Source organism: Geotrypetes seraphini, chromosome 1 (genome assembly GCF_902459505.1).
Source record: "Geotrypetes seraphini chromosome 1, aGeoSer1.1, whole genome shotgun sequence".
Lineage (NCBI taxonomy): Eukaryota > Metazoa > Chordata > Amphibia > Gymnophiona > Dermophiidae > Geotrypetes > Geotrypetes seraphini.
Genome location: NC_047084.1, coordinates 114,510,510 through 114,535,130, shown reverse-complemented (window position 1 = coordinate 114,535,130; position 24,621 = coordinate 114,510,510). Strand labels below are relative to the sequence as shown.

At 50.7% G+C, this 24,621-nt stretch overlaps 1 protein-coding gene across 2 annotated transcripts in view; it reads right to left on the bottom strand.

The window, feature by feature from the left end:
- STOML2 (stomatin like 2) overlaps nucleotides 1-24,621 on the bottom strand; it is a 66,587-nt gene that overhangs the window by 17,046 nt on the left and 24,920 nt on the right. For both annotated transcript variants that reach the window (XM_033936215.1, XM_033936220.1), the window contains 4 exons: nucleotides 23,331-23,432; nucleotides 20,376-20,510; nucleotides 18,319-18,463; nucleotides 4,378-4,457 (listed from right to left, as the gene is read on the bottom strand). In XM_033936215.1, coding sequence (XP_033792106.1) covers nucleotides 4,378-4,457; nucleotides 18,319-18,463; nucleotides 20,376-20,510; nucleotides 23,331-23,432 — 462 coding nt within the window. The remainder of the gene's footprint in view (nucleotides 1-4,377; nucleotides 4,458-18,318; nucleotides 18,464-20,375; nucleotides 20,511-23,330; nucleotides 23,433-24,621) is intronic.

The following is a 24,621-nucleotide window of genomic DNA, read 5'->3' as shown; positions in this document are numbered from 1 at the left end:
ACCCCGAAGATAGGAGGAAAAAGTGAAGGCATAATTTAGCACCCTGGTGGCCATCAGGGAATTGGAATAAAGGCGACGGCCAAACTTGTCCAGGGTTCAGCCCTCCCTACCAGGTGGAACCGCCGCAGAAACCCGGGAAGGCTGAGACTTCTTAAGGGCAGATTCCACCAGCAAAGACTGGTGGGAGAGCTGCGCCTTGTCGAACCCCTTAGCCGGCACCGTCCTGTATTTGCCCTCCATCTTGGACGGGACTGACGTGACTGTAAGAGGGTTTGACAAATTTTTTAACCAAGTCTGCAGGAGGACCTTATTGTATGGGAGCCGAGGAGCCTCCCTAGGTGGAGTTGGAAGGTCCTGCTCCTCAAGGAACTCCTTAGAATATTGGGATCCGACCGAGAGGTCCAACCCGAGGGCCTTGGCCATGTCCTGCACAAAAACCGAAAATGAGGACGGTTTAGCAGGCGGGGAAGGAGATCTCGACTTTCTCGCCGAGGAAACCGGAGAGGCCTCGTGCGAATAATACAAGGGATCTCTCCCTGACCCCGAGCCCCACGATGTCCTCTCCACAGGCCTCGAGGGGGTAGGAGAATGAGTCCGCCTCGACGAGGCCCGGGGCGAGGACCCCGGGGTCCGGGGGACGAGAGCCCCCTCCCGTTTCCTCGGCGAGGAAGAACGGGACACCCGACGCGCCGGGGAGCGGAGAAGCTTCGGATTGTCAATGCGCAACTCCGACACCCGCAACGCCTCGCCCCCGATCGGGGAAGACCGACCGCGCCCTCGAGGCGAACCCCGTGAGCGCTTCGGCTTCCTCGGCCGGCGCCTCGACCGAGTCCGAGGCGAGGGCGAAGACCCCCGGGAGGACCTCGAGGACGACGACGAGGAAATGCGGCGGACCCGACGCATCTTGTCCCGGGGCCGCACGCTACGCTCCGGCTGATCCCCCGCGGTCGATGGTAAGACCGAAGCCGAGGCCGAGGCGGGCGGAGCCTCGACAGCCGAGACCGAGGTCGGAGGAGCCCCGGTCTCCGAGGTCGAGGGAGCCCCGGCACCCGAGGCCGAGGTCGCCGAGGCCGAGGCCACCGAGGCAACAGCCGCCGGGGTCGAAGCCCGTTGCAGCTGTTCCAGGGCCCCCGACAGCTCCGTTGATATGAGCGCTCTGAGGAGCTCCTGGAAAGCCGGGATCCCGACGAAAGTCGGGAGGTCCGAATCCGGGGCATGCTCCCTGGAGGGCGACCTCGGTCTCGAGTGTTCCCTCGGGGCTTGCACGGGCGGGGCCCGAGGCGGGGCCGAGGACGACCCACCCGCCTTGGTCGAAGCAGAGGACGGCTTCTTTGCAGACCCTGTAGGGGATGGAAAGGAGGACTTACCCGAGGTAGTCTTCGTTCCCGAGGTCGACTTGGAAGTCGAAGGGCGAGGAGAGGCCGAGGGCCCCGAGGTTGTCGAGGCCGAGGTCGAGGCCGGGGCCGAAGCCGAGGCCGACGTCGAGGCCTTCACCACGGGGTCCGCCGTAAACAACTCTGCCATTCTGGCCCTCCTGCGACGGAGAGCCCTGGGCTGAAAGGTGGAACAGCGATCGCACGAGGTGGTAGGGTGTTCCGGGCCCAGACAAATGATGCACCACCGGTGGGGGTCTGTAATAGAGAGCAGCCTCTCGCACCGGCTGCACTTTTTGAAACCCGTTACAGGACGGGACATCAACGACGAAACTGGCCGGGAACGATCGACGTCCCGCGGCCACGGCTGCCGGGAGCCCCCGGAGCCCAACGAGAAGAAAAAAATTTTTTTTTTTTTTTTTTGAAAAGAAAAGAACAGAATAAAAACGACACAGAAAATCGAAAAGCACAGCGACCGAAATAATCAGACGCGGTGTCAGGAAGCAGCGACACAAAAAAGATTAGGAGCTCACAATCCACAGGGCTTACTGGCTCCGCGGAAAAAAATGAACTGAGGACCACGAGGTGGAACGCGCCCTCTAGTGGGCGAGGAAGCAGACACATGCGTGGTGCAGTGTGCAAACTTGAAACTTCTAGCAAGTTTGCTTGAAAAGCTGTCCGCGCTGGGGCTCCGTAGATGACGTCACCCACATGTGAGAATATCATGCCTGCTTGTCCTGGGATAAAACATTTTTTGAACTGAGCGTTGGTCTGATCTTCTTTCAGTAGTAGGAACAAACATTAAACTATCTGGGGACTCTGTTATGGTATGGTATGTGCACCCCATCTCACCTCATTTGCCCCACACACTTGCCTCAGTCCCTTTCTTCCTGTGACTGGATCTGTCTTACTGTGCTCCCCCGTCCCCAGTGCCTTGGCTAGATCCCATTTACTTAGTTGAAATAGTTCCATTTTGCACATTCCAAAGTTCACAGCAGATCACAGACTTGCAAAAGAAATACGGTAAAAAGGCAATGCGAAACAAACCATTTACATTATAAGGCTATAAAGCAATTAAATGAAAATCTACCAGGGTACTCAAGTTCAGGTACCAAAGGATGATAAACACAGCCATGGAAAAGCCTTCTGAACTAAATAGGCAGATGCCTGAGCTCAGAAAAATATCCTGATTTTTACCATCCTTCTGGTTTCTGGACATATGTAAAACGCAATATAGTCCTAAAGGCCAGTTAATTGGCAACATAGTAACATAGTAAATGACGGCAGATAAAGACCTGAATGGTCCATCCAGTCTGCCCATTAGTTATATCCATTAAAAAATCATGATTAAATTAACTTGTCTCTTCCTTGATATTTCTGGGTCATAGACTGTAAAGTCCACTTGGGATTGTCCTGGGTTCCAAATGCTGAAGTTCCATCTAATCAAGCCATTGTGACATCACTGCTGAGGTTGGCTCTTAGGCATTGGTGGAATTAGGCATTATGACATCACAATCTCAGCTCTGGAATGTTGCTAGTCTTTGGGTTTCTGCCAGGTAACATAGTAAATGATGGCAGATAAAGACCCGAACGGTCCATCCAGTCTGTCCATAAGTTATACCATTTAAAAATACATTAACTTGTCTCTTCCTTGATATTTTTGGGCCATAGATTGTAAAGTTGCCGTCCAAGCTCACTCCAGCCTATCCATCCATCCCGTTGTTTGCAGTTCATCTACCGTAAAGTCTTGCCAGCAACATCCTCATGTTCCATATTACTGGAGTTCACATTGAAGCCCATCCTACACCGAATCACCATGCAGGTCTCTCCAATACCGGCCTTAGCTCTTTAATTTACATCCTTCATTTTCTAATTAGAGATCCTCTACGTTTATCCCACGCTTTTTTGAATTCTATCACCATTTTCCTCGGGAGGGCATTCCTGAGCCCTGAGCACATATAGCATGGTCCACCTAAATATTTGGACCTCGGCAGGTGCCTAGTTTGCCAATGCTTTAATCCGGCCCCATCCATATAACACAGAGTCTCACACTTGTTCTGTAGGTGTCCGTTGATAATGAAGGTCTGTACCGGTACAGGGACCGGTACAGTTTAGGGGGTGAAGAACTTATGTGCACGACAGAAGAGCGGGACTTGGGTGTGATTGTATGTGATGATCTTAATGTGGCCAAATAGGTTGAAAAGGCAGCGAAAGCTAGAAGGATGCTAAGTTGCATAGGGAGAGGTATGGCCAGTAGGAAAAAGGAGGTATTGATGCCCCTGTATAAGACTCTGGTGAGACCTCATTTAGAATATTGTGTACAATTCTGGAGGCCACAAAAAAAGATATAAAAAAGATGGAGTTGGTCCAGAGGAAGGCTACTAAAATGGTGTGTGGTCTTCATCCTAAGGCATATGGGGACAGACTAAAAGATCTCAATCTGTATACTTTGGAGGAAAGGTGGGAGAGGGGAGATATGATAGAGACGTTTAAATACCTATGTAATGTAAATGCACTTGAGTCTCTTTCATTTGAAAGGAAACTCTGGAATGAGAGGGCATAGGATGAAGTTAAGAGGTGATATGGTCCGAAGTAATCTAAGGAAATATTTTTTATGGAAAGGGTGGTAGATGCGTGGAACAGTCTCCCAGAGGAGGTGGTGGAGACAGAGACTGTGTCTGAATTCTAAAGGGCCTGGGATAGGTACGTGGGATCTCTCGGAGAAAGAGATAATGGTTACTGTGGATGGGCAGACTAGATGGGCCATTTGGCTTTTATCTGCCATCATGTTTCTAGATTTCTGATCTTTCTTTTCACCTCTTCCTCTAATCCTGAACCCATTTGTTCACTACTAGGAAAGTATCAAAGTTCATCTCTTCAGGTATCAAGGCCTTAGTTGCAGGGCTCTGCTATATGGTCACACAACAGTACTCCAGGTGGGGCCTCAGCAACCCACGTTAATATTTGCTTTCCTTAGTGGTGAAAAGGTCAGGCTCCCACTTACCTGCTCCATTAGTGCCTCAGAAAGGACTCGAAGGGCCTCTCCTCTTGCCTTGGCTTTGGCTAAGATGGCGTTGGCTTCACCTGCAAGAAGATACATGGGGTCTGAGGAAGGGTTAGAGAAATCACAGGGGCGACAGCAGAGACAGCACAACAAGGACTCTGCCTGGTAGTAGGCCAAACTTGCAGTTCAGAAGTAGAGCAAGGTGCTGGGAATTGCTTTGCAGTCAGCCACAACATTTCCCATCTAGGCTGGGGATAGAGGTTAGAGAATGACACGGTGACAAAATTCATCACCGTTCCCGTCCCCGCGGATAACCGTGGGAAATAATCCCATGTCATTTTCTAGTGTCTATCTCAACCTCAGTCCTTCTACACCAGCATTCTTCAAAGCAAAGCTTGCGGGTCAGTGGTTGTGGCCATTCATACTCTGATTCTTCCCTCTGTCCTTAAAGAATGTCATGAAGATGGTTTCCCGCGGTTATCCGCGGGGATGGGAACGGTGATGAATTTTGTCACCGTGTCATTCTCTAATAGAGGTTTAGCAGCTGTTGCCGAGTGCTAACTAGTTCAGGACCGATGAGAAGCTGACAGTGTGTTCATACTTGCAGGCAGTCATTGCAGAGTCAGGCATTGCCACTGGAATAACCCTCTCTTAGCCATTTGGGCCCATGCATAAAGCTAAGTGGTGGTTCCAGTACTGAAAAAGATTAGCACCACTGAATATACAGAATTGGTAATAATTATTTATTTATAGAATTTATACCCTGCTTACAGCTAAGCAGTTCACAATATAATAACAGACATAGTAAATGGCGATTTTGAGCCAATCAGGGCCTTCAACCCCTCCCACTGCATCCCAAGATCCCAGTCCTTTTCTGAGTCACTTTCCAGGTCTAACATCTGCTTCAAACCCAAATATACTTCCCTCAAACATGTACTTAAATACACATAAAAAGTTTTAAATCTGTTGAAATCTTTCTATATTTAAGTACATGTTTGAGGGAAGTATATTTGGTTTTTGGTGCATTCCCTCTTCTACGTTGTTGTTGGACTTTTTCCCCCGTTTTTTGGCTGACATCTGCTTAGCAGACCCTGTGCTCCTGAGGGACGTTCCTCCCCCCTGCGTTACCGTTGAAGGCAGCACAGAAAGCACAGTTACTTACCGTAACAGGTGTTATCCAGGGACAGCAGGCATATATTCTCACATGTGGGGTGACGTCATCTACGGAGCCCCGATGCGGAAGCATTTTCAAGCAAACTTGATTGAAGATTTAAGTTTGCTCTGCTGCTCCACGCATGCGTGCCTTCCTGCTCCACTAGGGGGTGCATCCCCTCGTGGTCTCCAGTTCACTTAACTAGCCAAGAAGCCAACCTCGGGGAGGTGGGCGGGTTGTGAGAATATATGCCTGCTGTCCCTGGATAACACCTGTTACGGTAAGTAACTGTGCTTTATCCCAGGACAAGCAGGCATGATATTCTCACATGTGGGTGACCTCCAAGCTAACTGAAAAGGGATGGAGGGAAGTTGGCAATTTAAGCAAATAGATTTCGCAGTACCGATTGGCCGAACCGGCCATCGCTTCTGGACAGTGAGTCCAGACAGTAGTGGGAGGTGAAGGTATGAACCGAAGACCACGTGGCAGCCTTGCAGATTTCCTCAATAGGTGTGGACCTGAGGAACGCTATGGAGGCTGCCATCGCTCGGACTTTGTGTCCCGTTACTCGACCATGCAGCGCGAGACCAGCCTGAGCGTAGCAAAAGGAGATGCAATCGGCCAACCAGTTGGACAAGGTGCGTTTGGAAACTGGGTGACCTAACCGGTTTGGGTCGAAGGACAAAAACAGTTGTGGGACTTTCCGGTGTGACTGAGTGCGTTGGAGGTAAAAGGCCAACGCTCTCTTGCAGTCAAGAGTGTGGAGCGCCACTTCTCCGGGGTGAGAGTGGGGCTTGGGAAAAAACACAGGTAAGACAATGGACTGATTGAGATGGAAATCAGACACTACTTTAGGTAAGAACTTTGGATGGGTGCGGAGTACCACCTTGTCGTGATGGAATACCGTGAAGGGTGGGTCCGCTACCAGAGCTTGTAGCTCACTAACCCGCCGGGCGGACGTGAGCGCGAGTAGGAAAATTACCTTCCAAGTGAGGAATTTTGGATGGCATTTGTCTAGGGGCTCAAATGGAGGTTTCATTAGTTGAGCCAGAACCACGTTAAGGTCCCAAACCACCGGGGGAGGATTGAGAGGGGGATGGACGTTCAGCAGACCCTTCATGAAGCGAGAGACTAAGGGATGGAGCGAGAGGGCTTTCCCTTCCAGGGGCTGATGAAAGGCCGCAATCGCACTGAGGTGTACTCGAATGGAGTTGGTCTTTAGGCCGGAATGAGATAATTGAAGTAAATAGTCAAGGACCAGAGGGACGGGGACCGACACCGGGTCCTGGCTGTGGGAGGAGCACCAGGTTGAGAATCTGGTCCACTTTTGGGAGTAGCAGGTTCTCGTCGAGGTTTTTCTGGAGGCCTCCAATATCTCCTTGACTGATTGAGACACGGGGAGAGCAGTCAGGGGGAGAGAAACCAAGCATTCAGATGAAGAGACTGAAGATTGGGATGTAACAGTGAACCCTGACCCTGTGACAGTAGAGAGGGAAACAGAGGCAGAGGCAGTGGATCTCTGACACTGAGTTGAAGTAGCAGGGAAAACCACGGCTGGCGTGGCCAGCGAGGGGCAATCAGGATCAGGGTGGCTTGTACTGTTTTCAGGTGGACAAGCGTCCGCAGTATCAGAGGAAACGGCGGGAACGCGTACAGGAACCTTCCCTCCCAGTCGAGGAGGAAGGCGTCGGCCTCGAGCCGGTCCCGGGAGTATATCCGGGAGCAGAAGAGAGGTAGCTTGTGGTTGTGAGGGGATGCGAACAGATCTATTTGAGGCGTCCCCCACTGTTCGAACACCCTTCGTAGGGTCTGCGAGTGTAGTGACCACTCGTGTGGCTAGAGGAGGCGGCTGAGTCTGTCCGCCAGACAGTTTTGTTCTCCTTGTATGTACACCGCTCGAAGGAAGGTGTTGTTGGAGATTGCCCATTTCCAGAGGCGCAGGGCTTCCCGACAAAGGGACCAAGACCCTGTCCCCCCCTGTTTGTTTACGTAGTACATCGCTACCTGGTTGTCGGTTCTGATGAGAACCACTCGGTCGTGGAGCAGATGTTGGAAGGCTACAGCTGCGAGATAGATGGCCCGAAGCTCTAGCACGTTGATGTGGCAGCGACGGTCTTGTGCTGACCACAACCCTTGGGTGCGTAGGCTGTCCAGATGGGCTCCCCAAGCGTACTCCGACGAGTCCGTGGTGAGTACCTTGCTGTGGGGTGGGGTGCGGAAGAGCAAACCTTTGGAAAGATTTGAAGAGTCGGCCCACCAGCGGAGCGATCGTTGCAATGAAGGAGTCACTGTCACGGGATGGTCGATCGGGTCCCGGTCTTGACGCCATTGAGACGCCAGGGTCCATTGAGGGATTCTCAAATGGAGGCGGGCGAAGGGTGTGACATGGATGGTGGAGGCCATGTGGCCCAGGAGAGTTATCATCTGTCGAGCTGATACCGAGGTCAGCAGGGAGATCCTTCAACTCAGACTTACTAACGCCTCTAGGCGCGGAGGGGGGAGGAAGGAACAGAGGCGAACCGTGTCCAGCTTGGCCCCGATGAACTGTAGGGACTTCGAGGGGCGTAGTTGGGATTTTGGGAAGTTTATTTCGAACCCCAGACTTTGTAGGTAGGTAATAGTCTGTTGGGTCGCTGAGATAACCCCTTCCCTGGACGGGGCTTTGATTAGCCAGTTGTCCAGGTAGGGGAATACCTGGAGGCCCTGGGAGCGTAAGGTTGCTGCGACCACCACGAGGCACTTGGTGAAGACCCGAGGTGATGATGCAAGGCCGAAGGGGAGGAATCGGTATTGTAGGTGCCAGTCCCCCACCTGAAAACGCAAGAACTTGCGGTGGGGCGGGGTGGGACATGTGTGTATGCCTCCTTGAGATCGAGGGAGCAGAGCCAGTCGCCCTCGTCAATCAGGGGGTAGAGTGTCGGTAGGGAGAGCATCCGGAATTTTTCCCGTACCAAAAATTTGTTGAGGCGTCTCAAGTCTAGTATTGGGCGTAGGTCTCCCGTTTTTTTCGGTACCAGGAAGTAACGGGAGTAGAAGCCCTTCCCCCGTTGGTTGAGGGGAACCTCCTCCACTGCTCTCAGGCGGAGCAGGTCTCGAGCTTCGGAGAGGAGTAGGGATAGCTGAGTCCGGTTGGGAGGGCAATTCCTTGGGGGTTGTCCGGAGGAATTGCTCGAAAGTTGAGAGAGTATCCTGATGAGATCACGCCAAGGACCCATGCGTCCGACGTGACTTGTTCCCAGCGAGGGTAAAAGGCTTTGAGCCGACCCCCGATGGGGAGGAGGCCTGGGATTATGGCGGAGGGGGCCCGTCCCCTTCCGCGTGTCCCGTCAAAAGGACTTGGGCATGGCCCGGTGGTGGGCTTGTGGACGCCTGGGTGGGGGCCACGAGAAGACAGGGGTGGACTTTTGTGGGTAGCGGCGCGGGGGGGCCCTATATGGCCTGGACGTGGGCGTTTTGGGCTTTTGTCGGACCAGGGAGGCAAACGAGCGTTCGTGTTCGGAGAGGCGTTTTGTAGCCGCCTCGATAGTGTCATCGAACAGTTCTTTTCCCACGCAGGGGAGGTTAGCCAACCGGTCCTGTAAGTTAGGGTCCATGTCGACCAGGCGCAGCCAAGCTAGTCGGCGCATGGCGATAGCAAAGGCTGCCTCTCTGGAGGAGAGTTCGAAACCATCGTAGGAAGCGTGGAATAGATGAAGGCGCAGGTTGGAGAGGGACTCTAAAAGCAGGCCGAACGTTCCTTGCCGGGAGGCCGGTAGGTCAGTCTCAAAGGTTCTCAATAGTCCAATGAGGTGTTTGAGATAGGATGTGAAGGTGAAAGTGTAGCTTTGCACCCTAGAGGCCATCATTGCGTTTTGATATAGTCTCCTGCCGAACTTGTCCAGGGTTCGGCCTTCTCGGCCTGGGGGGACCGCTGCTGAGGTCCGGGATGGGTGGGCCTTTTTCAAGGAGGATTCTACTAGCAACGATTGGTGGGAGAGCTGTGGTTGCTCGAATCCCGGGTAGGGTACTGTGCGGTACTTGGCCTCCATTTTGGAGGGTACGGCTGTGACCATGTAGGGGGTCTCCAGGTTCCTGAAGAAGGCCTGTTGGAGTACCGGGTTAGGTGGTAAGCGAAGGGACTCTCTGGGCAGTGATGGCATATCCAGCTCCGCCAGGTACTCCTTAGAGTATCTGGAGTCGGACTGGAGGTCTAAGTCCAAGGCATGGCCCATGTCCTGGACAAAGCGAGTGAAGGATGGGTGAGATGTTCCTGGGGCCCCGTGCGGGGTCGGTGAACGAGACCTTCGTCGGGTGGAGAAGGATGGGGAGGCTTCCCTCGAGTATCGAGGTTCCTGCTCCGATCCATGCTCCGAGGCCGGGGAAGCGCTGCGAGAATGTTCCGGGGTTGTCGATCTTCGGCGTCTCGAGGAGCCCCTTGGAGACGATGCCGGGGTTCGGGGTACCGATCGATGTCGAATCGGTGACCTCGATCCGGACTCCCTCGGAGAATACCTACGACCTCGGGTGGGGGTCCCGGTCCGAGGGGGGGTTCGGAGGATGCGCGGGTTGGAGAGTGATAACTCAGCCACCCTTAGTGGTCCCGTACGAGGTGTGGGAGAACGGCCTCGTAGAGTAGGTGAACCTCGGGCCTTCTTGGAGGTACGGCGGTTCAAGGTTTCTATCGTTTTAGCCCGACGTTTTGCCCCTCGGCGGTTTGCGGAGGGGGAACGTCTCGGGCGACTCGGCGAGGAGTCCGAGGAGGATGGGATGCGGCGAGGATTGCGCACATCTCCTCGAGGTTGCTCGATGTGAGGCTCAGGCTGGTCTGGCACATTCGGGGTCGAGGTCGAGGCCGATTGAAACTGGGCCATTGCAGCGGACAGCTCCGACGTGATCATCGCTCGGGGTAGGTCCTGGAAGACGGGCACGGACAGCATCGAAGGCATGTCCACTGCCTCGGTGCACTCCACCGGGGGCGACCTCGTATCAGAGTATTCCCGTGTGGTGGAGGCACGGCCCGAAGGCTTGGAGGGCTTAATCGGGGCTGTAAGCATGGGGTTTCCGCCATGCGTCGACGTTGTCCCCGAGGCTGGCTTCTTCGATGTTACGGAACCTGAAGAGGGAAGAGGGGACTTACCCTGGGCCGAGGCTTTCTGTTGTCCCAAGGACTTCGGAGTTGAGTCTCGAGGCGATGCCGAGATATCCGGGGCCGAGGTCAAGGCTGGGGCCGAAGCCGGGGCCGACCTCGAGGCCGAGGTGGAGGGTTGGTCCGGGGTGAAGAGGTCCGCCATGCGGGCTTTTCTTCGACGGAGGGCCCGGTTCTGAAAAGTAGCGCACTGGGGGCAGGAGTCGGTTGGATGAGTCGCCCCCAGGCAGAGGATGCACCGGCGATGCGGATCTGTGAGTGAAAGAAGCCGCTCACACCGGGTGCACTTTTTAAAGCCGGTCAAAGGCCGGGACATTAAATTGAAAGTAGCCGCGGCTCGATTGGCCACGGGGACCCGGAAGCCTCCGGGTCGTCAAAAACGAAGCAGGAATCAAGTTAAAAGGTAAAGAATTCGCGCACAGCGACTTAATCGTGAAAAAACAAGAAAAAAATCGCGGTGCTAGAAGGCAGTTGGGGCAGAGCCTGAAAAACACGACTTCTAGGCTCACGGAAAATTTTGAACTGGAGACCACGAGGGGATGCACCCCCTAGTGGAGCAGGAAGGCACGCATGCGTGGAGCAGCAGAGCAAACTTAAATCTTCAATCAAGTTTGCTTGAAAATGCTTCCGCATCGGGGCTCCGTAGATGACGTCACCCCACATGTGAGAATATCATGCCTGCTTGTCCTGGGATAACTGGTGGACTGACTTTTATAGTTTGCTTACAAAATCAGAACAGAAGGGCCAGATGAGTCCTTTGTGTGCTCACTTTTCGCCTTAAGGATCCAGCGTCCTCTCTGTGGTGCCATTTTGCTGCAGAAGCAGATTTGGCCTTTGCCGCTTCAGGAAGAGATCTAGACACTCCAGAGCGGCCTATCTGTAGTCCTAGGTCTCTCAAGGAATCTGAGGAGGCTGAGCCTGAGGCCCCCGCCACTCCCTCATGTGGAACCTGGAAGCTCCTTGGCTGGCCATCTAGTGCCAATCTGGCATGAATCCATTGTATCAGAACCTGAGGAGTCCATCTGTTGCGAATTATTGAAAATTCATGGGATATTAAGGCAGATAGAAGCTTTTTAAAACAAATCTAGAAATCCTGCAGAAAGAGAGATTTTGGCACTAAAAACAGCCCATGGGAGCACAAAAAACCTCCCAAAATTCAGGGAAGGGGGTTCTAGAGGTAGGATACCCCTATTATCCCAGGACAAGCAGGCAGCATATTCTTAACGTATGGGTGACGTCACCGACGGAGCCCCGGTACGGACCTTTTTAACTAGAAAGTTCTAGTTGGCCGCACCGCGCATGCGCTGGTGCCTTCCCGCCCGACGGAGGAGTGCGTGGTCTCCAGTTTCTTCGTTTCCGCGGAGCGAAGAAGACGCATGTGCTTTCAACAGCCGTTGAAAACTCTATTTTGCCTTCCCGCTCGCGATTTTTTGATCCTTTTTGTTCTATATTTTGTCTTTTGACTTTACTTTCCTTTTCAAAAAAAAAAAAAAAAAAAAACTCGTGTCTTTTCTTTGCTTTTTTGCAGCCGGCCCCGGCGGGGCCTGTTGTAATCATACAAGCCTCCGGGTTTGATTTCGCGGAGGCCGTGTTTCCCTTCATGCCCCCGCAACCGGGCTTCAAGAAGTGCCAGCGGTGTGCACGCCCGATCTCTGACTGACCCACACAACTGGTGCCTTCAGTGTTTGGGTCCAGAGCATCGGGCTGACACCTGCACCCGCTGTGCAACTCTCAAGAAACGCACACTTAAGAACCGGCAAATACAGCAAAATATTCTTTTCGGTGCCGGTTCTACCATGGAGCAGGCCCCGACGTCGACGGCACCGCCTAAATCGGCACCGGCCACATCGACACCGCCTGATCCTCCTTCGGGGTCGATAGCGCCAGGTAAGCCGGCTAAGAAGCCTTCCACTTCCCTTGAGCGACCTCCTGTTACAGCGGTGACACCGGTTCTTCCGACGTCCCGCCGATCCCGTAAACGCTCCGCTCCGATCACGGTGAGTGCCTCGTCATCGGCCTCCTCATCGCCGGAGCGTCGAGCAGCACCTATGGTACCGAAGAAATCTAAAGCGGTACCGGTGCCCCCATTGGAGGACCGGATCTCGGCCATCCTCCAGGACAAACTTCAGGAGCAGCTACAGAAGCAACTCCAACAGCTCCTTCCAACCATACTGGCACCGCTCCTTCCGGTACCAGTCCAGACCGAGCCTGGTACCGCCCCACCGGTATCCACCCCTTCGGTACCGCTGAACACATCCATGCCGGTCTTATCTGCTCAGCCTGTACTTCAGACTTGCTCGGCAGAGGACCCGACCCAGGCCCCAGATCGACGCCGGTCATCTCGGGACCGGGATGGGCACCATTCCTCCAGGGACAGGGATCGACGCCGGTCTTCATCCCCCGGCACCGTATCCATGCGATCTGGCAAGTCCCTTTCTAAAACACGCCATACTGAACCGGCTGTCAGGGACCCAGACCTGTGGGAGCAATCCCCACTCGGTACCGAAGAGGATGCCTCTTCTACCGATGAGGAACCCTCTATGGCTGAAACCACTTCCAAGCCCGAGCAATCCTCATTCACGAAATTCCTTCGGGAGATGTCTGCGGCTCTCTCCATCCCACTTGAGTCCGACTCCAAGAAGTCCCAGGCATTTTTAGAAGCCTTGGACTTCGACCAACCTCCCAAGGAATTTCTTAAACTCCCCGTACATGATATCCTACGGGAAACATTTTATAAAAATTTGGAAACCCCACTGACTGTCCCAGGTGCCCCTAAAAAACTGGACAGTTTATACCGGGTCATCCCGATCCCGGGATTTGATAAAACCCAATTGCCCCATGAGAGCCTCCTCGTAGAGTCCACTCTAAAGAAATCTCAGGGATCTAGTGTGTATGCCTCCACCCCTCCTGGCAGAGAGGGAAAAACTATGGACAAATTTGGAAAGCGCCTGTACCAGAATGCCATGCTGGCTAACAGAGCCAACAATTACTCGTTTCATTTTTCATTTTATATGAAACACCTGGTCCAACAACTTTCTGCTTTGGAAAAGTATGTACCCGAGCGTAAAATCCCACTTTTCCAACAGCAGATTTCCAGCCTCCTTCAGCTCAGAAAATTTATGGTGCGCTCGATTTACGACTCCTTCGAGCTTACTTCACGAGCCTCTGCACTAGCTGTAGCCATGCGACGCCTAGCCTGGTTGAGGGTGTCTGACCTTGATGTGAACCACCAGGACCGTCTCGCCAACGCGCCCTGCCTTGGTGATGAACTTTTTGGGGAATCTCTTGATACCACAACACAAAAACTTTCGGCTCATGAGACCAGATGGGACACCCTCATTAAGCCGAAGAAGAAGACTCCACCGGCACGACCATACAGGCCTCAGTCCTCTTATCAACGTCGATTCTCTGCCAGGCCGCTGAATCCTCCTCAGCAACAATCCCGCCGGCCTCGCCACCAACAACAGCAACACACTCAGGCTCGTTCTCAGTCCCACCAGGCGACCAAGCCTCTCCCTTCGACTAAAAACCCTCAGCCCTTTTGACTCCTTTCTCCAGGGCATAGCCAGTCTCCAACCTTCCATGCCTCTTCCTCAGCCTATCGGAGGCCGCCTCACCATCTTCCTCCACCGCTGGGAGGCCATCACGTCAGACCTGTGGGTTCTCAACATCATCCGTCACGGATACTCACTAAGGTTCCAAACTCTACCCATAGATCATCCTCCCGTAGAGTCTGCTTCTCACTCCTCCCAAATTCCTCTCCTCCTTCGGGAGGTCCAATCCCTTCTCCTCCTCAATGCCATCGAAGAAGTTCCGCAAGACCAGAGGGGTCAAGGTTTTTACTCCCGCTACTTCCTGGTACCCAAGAAAACGGGAGATCTTCGTCCTATCCTCGACCTCAGGAACCTCAACAAGTGTTTGGTCAAGGAGAAGTTCAGAATGCTCTCCCTTGCCACACTTTATCCTCTTCTCTCTCAACACGACTGGCTATGTTCCCTGGACCTCAAGGAGGCCTACACCCACATTCCAATCCATCAGGCTTCACGTCGCTACCTCCGATTCCAGGTTCAGAATCACCACTATCAATACAAGGTGCTGCCCTTTGGTCTCGCATCATCGCCCAGGGTGTTCACCAAATGCCTGATTGTGGTAGCGGCCTTTCTCAGGTCCCACAACCTACAAGTGTTCCCCTACTTGGACGATTGGTTGGTGAAAGCAACAACCGCTCCACTTGTGCTGCAATCCACTCACCACACCATCTCTTTCCTCCATCTCCTGGGGTTCGAGATCAATTATCCCAAGTCGCATCTGCTTCCCACGCAGCGCCTTCAGTTCATCGGAGCTCTTCTCGATACCAACTCCATGAGAGCGTTCCTTCCTGCCGACCGGCACCGGACACTGCTTCACCTCTGTCGACAGGTACTCCTCCAACCATCCATCCCTGCTCGCAAGATGATGATTCTTCTGGGTCACATGGCCTCGACAGTCCATGTGGTTCCTCTGGCGCGACTCCATCTGAGAATACCACATTGGACCCTCGCCAACCAATGGTCACAGACCAGGGATCCTCTTTCTCATCCCATCTCTGTAACATCGTCTCTTCAGCAATCTCTTCAATGGTGGTTGAACTCCTCAAATCTTTCCAGGGGCCTCCTTCTTCATCCGCCCCCTCATTCCATGATCATCACCACAGATGCCTCCCCCTATGCATGGGGAGCTCACATGGGGGATCTACGCACCCAGGGACTCTGGACCCCTCAGGAGCGTCAACATCACATCAATTTCCTGGAACTCAGAGCCATGTTTTATGCTCTCAAGGCCTTCCAGCACCTTCTCTATCCTCAAGTTCTTCTCCTATGCACGGACAACCAAGTCGCCATGTACTACATCAACAAGCAAGGAGGCACCGGATCTCGTCTCCTTTGTCAGGAGGCCCTCCGAATTTGGACCTGGGCCACAGCCCACAATCTGTATCTCAAAGCCGTCTATATCCAGGGCGAACAGAACTCCCTGGCCGACCGGCTCAGCCGCATCCTTCAACCTCACGAGTGGACCCTGGATCCTCCCACTCTCCACTCCATCTTTGCTCGATGGGGCACTCCACAGGTGGACCTCTTTGCAGCTCCTCACAACCATCAGCTGCCCCAGTTCTGCTCCAGACTCTTCTCTCCACATCGTCTGGCCCCGGATGCTTTCCTACTCGACTGGACGGATCGGTTCCTCTATGCCTTCCCTCCACTTCCTCTGATGTTGCGGACCCTGTTCAAGCTCCGCAAGGACAGGGCCACCATGATTCTCATCGCTCCTCGGTGGCCCAGACAACACTGGTTCTCCCTCCTGCTTCAACTCAGCGCCAGGGAGCCCATTCCTCTTCCTGTATTTCCTTCTCTGCTTACGCAGCAACATCAGTCTCTGCTACATCCCAATCTGTCTTCCCTCCACCTGACAGCTTGGTTTCTCTCGGGCTGACCTCTCCAGCAAACCTGTCTCAGCCGGTCCGTCGCATTTTGGATGCCTCCAGGAAACCCTCCACACTCCAATGTTACCATCAGAAGTGGACCCGGTTCTCCGCTTGGTGTCTCCTTCATCATCACAATCCCACCTCCCTGGCGGTGGAAACTGTACTGGACTATTTGCTCTCTCTCTCCGACGCTGGCCTCAAGTCGACCTCAATCAGAGTGCACCTCTGTGCCATCACTGCGTTTCATGAGCCTATTCTTGGAAAACCCCTCACGGCTCATCCTCTGGTTTCCCGGTTCATGAGAGGCCTCTTCAATATCAAACCACCTCTTCAGCCTCCCCCCGTCGTCTGGGACCTCAATGTGGTTTTGTCAGCCCTCATGAAACCTCCTTTTGAGCCTCTTGCTACTACCTCGCTCAAACTTCTCACATGGAAGGTGCTTTTCCTCATTGCCATCACCTCTGCCAGGAGGGTTAGTGAGCTACATGCACTGGTCGCCGATCCACCGTTCACTGTTTTTCACCATGACAAGGTGGTTCTGCGTACCCATCCTAAATTCCTTCCTAAGGTGGTTTCAGCCTTTCACCTCAACCAGTCCATCGTACTGCCTGTCTTCTTCCCTAAACCCCATTCTCATCCTGGGGAACAGGCTCTTCACACGCTGGATTGTAAGCGTGCCCTGGCGTACTACCTTGACCGTACCAGGGCTCACCGCTCCTCTCCTCAACTCTTTCTGACCTTCGATCCTAACCGTCTGGGTCACCCTGTATCTAAACGGACGCTGTCCAATTGGCTTGCTGCCTGTATTGCGTTCTGTTATGCTCGAGCTGGCCTGTCGCTGGAAGGAGCTGTCACGGCCCACAGGGTCCGAGCTATGGCTGCTTCTGTGGCTTTCCTCCGCTCTACGCCTATTGAGGAAATCTGCAAGGCGGCCACTTGGTCTTCAGTTCACACATTCACTACTCACTACTGCCTGGATGCCTTCTCCAGGCGGGATGGACACTTCGGCCAATCTGTGTTACAAAATTTATTTTCCTAATGGCCAACCATCCCCCCTCCCTCTCTGTTAGCTTGGAGGTCACCCATACGTTAAGAATATGCTGCCTGCTTGTCCTGGGATAAAGCACAGTTACTTACCGTAACAGGTGTTATCCAGGGACAGCAGGCAGATATTCTTACGACCCACCCACCTCCCCGGGTTGGCTTCTTAGCTGGCTTATCTTAACTGGAGACCACGCACTCCTCCGTCGGGCGGGAAGGCACCAGCGCATGCGCGGTGCGGCCAACTAGAACTTTCTAGTTAAAAAGGTCCGTACCGGGGCTCCGTCGGTGACGTCACCCATACGTTAAGAATATCTGCCTGCTGTCCCTGGATAACACCTGTTACGGTAAGTAACTGTGCTATCTGGCTACAGGAATCCTCAAAAATGCAATTCTCTGGAACCCCCAAAACCAAGTTTCTCCTTAGGCTGCAATAGCCAATACTTAGGTGTCTGCTGTGCTGGGAACTGCTTTTTCAGCCATGAAGACTTTCTTCCTTAGGCAAGCAAAGATTCTTCGGGCTGCCAGCTGAACCTTAAGAAGGTGGGCAGAGACCTCAATCCCCACTGATCTACTTGCTTAACCAGAGGGAGGGAGAAAGAAATGCAGCCAACCCTACTCCAGCCCTCTGGACCAACCTGGGGCTCACACAGCCTGTGCACAAAGGGCAGCCACGCTCCCAGGGGAACAGTCCCCGAGCCTTCTTAACTAGTAAAGCAGGCAGGCTAGGTAGTTAGTTACTCTTAGACTTCTTCACTGAGAGAGTCTGTCTTCTCGCAGTCAGAGCTGTTCCAGAACATTGGAAACCTCTGCAGCACAAAAGCCTAATTTGGGAAGAAAGTACCAGAAAATAAAGCAATAAATCAGAGCAGATCAAAAGACAACTTCTCAACTCGCTTGCAGAAGTGAAAACTGAGGGGGCTGCAGCACTGCCCTCTGGGAGAAGAGGCAGAGCTGTGCAAGAAAACAATTGGCAGCGGTTTCAGGGCGACTACCCACTTGCCTAGATCTCTGCTCCCATTGCGCTGGGATAGGGTAATGGAGAAGAGAAGATTTTACTTCAAAGCAGCCCTAATCCAGTGCCTTTCACATCCTCTGCCAAATCTAACCATAAGTAAACAGATGATAGTAAGGTTAAGATTGGCGCCCCAGAAGGCCTACCTGCAGCTTTGTTGATCTGTTCAGCTTTCTCGGCCTCAGATGCCAAGATCTGAGCCTGCTTATTTCCCTCAGCCACATTAATGGCAGACTCCCTCGTACCCTCTGACTCCAGGACCATGGCTCTTTTCTTCCGTTCAGCCTCCACCTGTGAAACAACACTGACAATGAACTGCTGGCCCCGTCATGCTACATGTCCACTTTCTGATAAACTGTTGGCTTCATTAGCCCAAAGCCGGGAGCTGACAGCCAGAATCTAATAATAAATTGAATCTCTCAACCTCTCCCACATCCTCTTTCCTATAGTGGCTTGGATGTACTCTTTCCATTTCCAGTGTTATTCCTGAGGTCAAAGAAGAGCTGGCAATGTGAGCTGATCTATTTACACAGTAAAGGTATATTTGACTATTACATTCTCCTCTTTCATTTTCAGCGAGTTCTTCTAAACTCTCCCCTAATCCCATTGTTTTTCCATTTATGTTTTCTTTTCTGTAATTAATTGTAGTTCTACCCACTCTCCTTTTGTTTCATATAAGTATCATTGTTATGTGTCCAGGTATACGTTCTTGTTATTAACATTATTCTGTGTGATAATTAACATGCTTTGATTAATTTTACCCTTTTTTATTGTTGTAAAACGCTTAGTATTTGATAGGCGTTTAATCAAATTTTTAAATAAACTTGGTGGGATTTGAACCTGCATCTCCAGATGCTGCGTTTCTGTAAGCTTGGCAGCACTGCCAGTAGCAAGGCACAGAAATTGCCTTAAAGCAGAATCAGGGCCCTGGACCGCAGAGAGGTTTCTGTGTTCACCAACATAAAGACGGACAAGGTAATACTCGAAAGGGTCCAGAGAAGAGCAACTAAAATGGTTAAGGGGCTGGAGGAGTTGCCATACAATGAGCAATTGGAGAAACTGGACTTCTTCTCCCTTGAAAAAAGGAGATTAAGAGGGGACTTGATCGAAACGCTCAAAATACTGAAGGGAATAGACTTAGTAGATAAATAATAATAATAACTTTATTTTTGTATACCGCCATACCCGGAAGAGTTCTAGGCAGTTCACATCAATTAAACAAGGTTACAAGTGGTTTACATCAATTGAGCGGGGTTACAAGCGGTTCAATATCAAATTGATCAAAGTTGCCAGGGGGGGTGAGGGAAGGAAGTAGAGGGGAGAGGGGTTGTTTAGATAGAAGGGGCGTTGGGATCCTGGTCTTGGAAGAGGCGGATTTTGAGTAGTTTTCTAAAGCCGAGGTAGTTGGGGGCCTTGAGGGCCATTTGGGATATGGGTTGTTCACCCTCTCCAAGGTAGGGAGGATGAGAGGGCACTCTCTAAAGTTAAAAGGGGTAGATTCCGTACAAACGTAAGGAAGTTCTTCTTCACCCAGAGAGTGGTAGAAAACTGGAACGCTCTTCCGGAGTCTGTCGTAGGGGAAAACACCCTCCAGGGATTCAAGACAAAGTTGGACAAGTTCCTGCTAAACTGGAACGTAAGCAGGTAAAGCTAGTCTGTTAGGGCACTGGTCTTTGACCTAGGGCTGCCGCGGGAGCAGACTGCTGGGCACGATGGACCACTGGTGTGATCCAGCAGCAGCAATTCTTATGTTCAAAACTTTACAGTATTATTGTACACACAGGAACTGTGTGATACAGTACATGGTTATTTATGTTTAGATGAAGACAAAAGGGAAACGTAAAACCGGTATGCTGATCTCTCATGAGGCCATATTAAAGAGCCAATTTGGTCTGGACTGGTGGCTCTCGCTGTAGCCTCGCTCCCAAGGGACAGGCACTAGACGGCTAAAGAGTCCTCAACCATTTCTCTGCTGTCATGACATTCCCTACATCAGGGGTAGAAAAAGTTTCATTATCTCAGGAAGAGGAAAAGGAATCCTCATCAGACCCATGTGTGTGTGTGTGGCAGGCTGGACTTTACTGGTTCTATGGAGAGCATGAGAACACTGCCGATTCACCTCCCCATTAACCGGATCTTCATTTCATCTGCCAGCACAAGGCTTGTGTTCCAGGATCCTTCCCTGCAAAAAAGCTGTGCATACCTGCATCTGCATGGATTCCTTCACTCGTGGGGGCACATGGATATCTTTGATCTCATAGCGCAGGCAGCGGATCCCCCAAAAATCAGAGGCCTGATTGATGGCATCCACGATGTTGGCGTTCAGAGATTCTCGCTCCTAAAGGGGAAAAGCGCAGAGGAAAGGGATAGAAGAATCCTGTAACATGTAGCTGTAGCATTGCCACATTTACCAGACGGTAATTAAATATCAATTAGGGAATGCAATTATCACTTCCCATTCTTCCAGAAATATGCTTGAATCAGGTTATGCTGAAATCCAAAACAATGAGCATTATGTGGAACTTCATTTCTATAATAAATCACAATACTGGTAAGAGCGGCTAGTGTAGCTGGTTTTTAGAAAAGTTTGGACAATTTCCTGGAGGAAAAGTCCATAATCTGTTACTGAGAAAGACATGGGGGAAGCCACTGCTTGCCCTGGATCGATAGCATGGAATGTTGCTACTCTTAGGGTTTTGACCTGGATCGGTCACCGTGAGAATGGGCTACTAGGCTTGATGGACCATTGGTTTGACCCAGTAAGGCTATTCTTAAGTTCTTTCTATGGGGACTCAAAAAGTCTGGCTTTTTCCAACCATCCAGACTCCCCCATCCACTGTCACAATCCTTTTCCCTCTTCACTCACCCCACGCTCTCAATCATCCTCTCTCCTTCCCTCTCTCTTCTCTTTGATCTTCAACTTAACCAACTAGCCTTCCATGGGAGGGCTGCGTTACCCAGCCCTCCCATGGAAGTATTGTTTTTAAATGTTTTTAATAATGGTTATTGTTTTAAAGGATGCATTGTTATTCCATATATGTTTTTAAGACAATGTTCACCGCCTAGAAGGCCAATTGGGCGGTATATAAAAATTTTAAATAAACTTGAAACTTGAAGTACATCTAGACAGTTGGGGTTTCAAGACTGCCACAATGAGTATACATGAGAAATTAGCACACATTCAGCCCATGAATGCCGATTGTATCAGCCTTGAAAACCTAACTGGCTAGGTGTGCCTTCAGGGGATGATTAGGAAACAATGAACTAAGGAACACCTGGTATGAAATGAAACCGCCTAAGAGCTTCCTCTATAAAAGAAGCCAAGAAAAAGCATGTAAGCAGTTCTTTCCCATCCTAAACCCAACTCATGCACACTTTACCCACCCCCCAATCAAAGGTATACGATGGACTATTACCCACCCCCCAATCAAAGCAAAAAAATATACAACGGACTATTAGCCACCAGAGCAGCAAAACTAGACTGCCACCTCTCCAATCTGCTGACTATGATGCCCAACTATAAAACATTCAGGAAAGAACTTAAAACCTTTCTATTCAAGAAATTTGTCAAATGATCTAACTAAACCTGATCGACCCTCCACAGACCCCCGAAGCATACTACATCTATTAACCATGTATCCTCCCTGGAAATGCCCAGGCCAACTCTTGTTGTAAACCGTCTAGAACTGAAAGGTATTGGTGGGAAAGAAGACACCAATGTAAAGTAATGTAAACACCTTCCCTTAAACTTTTCTTTTTTTAAATTTTTATTGAGTTTTGAAACAAATAAACAGCTCAGAACACGTCATAGAACAAGTCAGAAATGGGTACAACACTACATAATACTCCAGCAAAGGCAAAATGACAAAGAATACCAATGAAGCCCATAACCAGCTGATAGAAAGACCCATCCAGCCGTGCTCCCGAGTGCCAGGGGCCTTCGCACTCAGACGGCTCCCTCCATCTGCCATATACATCAATAGCTCCCGCCACCCACCAAGCTCTGCTGCTCCCCCAGACAACAATATAACTACCTCTCCACCCACAATGCAGAAAACAAGTCACAGAATTCCGGTACCCCCTGCTCCCTCTCATTAAAGATCCAGTTTCTGGGAAAGAACAGTCCAGGTATTCAACGAAGACATATAATAACCTCTGCGCTTGGCCTCAAACAATTCCATTTTCCCCATCAGGGATAATTTCACTCTCCAGTCATTCACAGAAGGCACCAGTATCTGTTTCCAATGAGCCGCAATAAGACATTTGACTGCTGCCAAACCCAACCTCAATAATTTGGTCTGCCATTTGGTCACACAAATGTTGGTCAACCCCAATAAACAACTTTGAGGAGCAAGAGGGACAGCAACCCCCAACATGTGGGACAAAGTTTGAATCACATGAGTACAAAAGGGGACCAAGTCCACACACTCCCACCAGATATGGAGAAATGACCCTATGGCAGTGCCAACACTGATCGGAGGACTGTGGATACATCTTGTGGAGTCTCTCAGGGGTATAATACCAATGACCATTTTCCTGAATCAAAGCACATTTGGCTGCCTGTCCCATCTCCTCACAAATAGTATCCCACTCTTTGGTGGTAAAGATACAGTACAAGTCCTTTTCCCAATGTCTGCGAAAAACACACTATGGTACCACACGACCCTTCAGATATTGGTATATAACCAATATGGGCCGGGGTACTTTCTGCAATGTCCCCCATAGTTTTTCTAAATGTTCACCCTCTGAGAGATTTCCCTTAAACTTTTCAGTGTTTCAAAACATTATATGATTTTACCAGGTTTTAATTGTGAAGGTCCCATCATCTAAAAGCAGTGAAATCCATTACTTTGAACCAAACACGTTTTTGATTTTGATTTTTTTTTTTTTAAATTATACTAACGAAGCCTATAACAATCTCATAACAAACAAACTCCAAAGAAGGGACATGCCAGCAGAACTTGTAACAAAGGCTGAAAAGGAAATGGTTTGGGGAAACAGGGCGGTGGCAGGGTGCTGCACCTGTAATCTAAAAGCACGGGAGAAGGAAGGCGCTCGTGTCAGATCTAGAGCTCAGATATCCAGATTACTGCACAAGAATTTGAAACATGGCAGAAATGAGAGCAGCAAAGAAAGCAGACGCTGCAAAGAGACTTACCCGAAAGACCTTGTCCAGCGTGAGTTTCCCCAATTCGGATCTCATAGTGGTCTGTGCCAACTGTGTGACTGCATATTCAGGATCCTCTACACCATAACTTGCCTGAGGGAAAGATGAAGAAGGAGCAAATCGAGACTCTCCGATTGGGGTTCCAGCATAAAAAGTTCCATTACAAAGGATGAATAAATAGAGGTGCGCCCCGAAACCCAGAAAGAATAAATGCATATGTTTTCTTTCTGAAATATCAGTGAAAACCTTCACAGTGCTTTAACACACTATACCCTCTTGATGCCAGAAAGAGAACGTCTTCTTAGCGGAAGCTGACAGATTATTCAATTTTGGCACAGATCTACATAGCCTCCACCTGCCTGACAACCAACTCAGCCTTTTGCCCAGTACTGGTGTCCCCCCCCCTCCCACCAAAATGCCAATGCATAGATGCCAGCTCTTAGGTGCAGTGCATACTGAGCGAGCTCCTTCACTATTGTCCAGAGAAGGATAATTTGTACAGCCCAAGTTCATTAGAAATCTTACCTACGGTCTAACCAGGAACCAGTGTCTCCTGGTATTTTCATACATTGAAGAAATCAGGCCAAGGGTACAGTGTATTCCTCTTAACACAGATTGTGGCACTACCTTGAAGATTTTTAAACAGAGCTGACATTCCCCTCTGCCAGAAGAGAAATGATTGAACATGTACAATGTGTTCAGACATGGCTAAACTCAAGATGAATCTGGAAAGGCTCACCCCATCATACACTGTGCAGTTCAAAATGTTCTTTGCTTGCTCCGTGAGCTGAAAATGTTAGTAATCTTGTGACTCGGTTGGATGTAAGGTGCTATAAGAAAATGATTATACTCAAATCATTATGCCTGAAAACTATTAAAACCTTCCAACCAATGAACAGGGCCTCTCCCCCACCTGGAGGGGACACCAGGATCCTTATTCATAGAGAAAGGGCCTTCTTCCCATTCAGTATAAGGCAGCTCCTGCTCCCCATTCGTTGTCAAGCTTGGGCAGCTTTTGACATACTACATAACATAACAAAACTTTATTCTTCGATACCGCCATAACCAAACAATTTCTAGGTGGTTTACACAGAAAAGGCTAGACAATCAGCGAAATACAAATAGTTAAAAATACAACAGTTACTTAAATATACTGAAAGTAGAGTTTTGCTAACAATAGTACTCACATTTAAGAAATAAATTTGTCAAACAGTGCTGACTTAATTTCTTTACGAAATACACCATAAAACTAGTTCCTAACTCTTCCAGAAATCCCTATCGT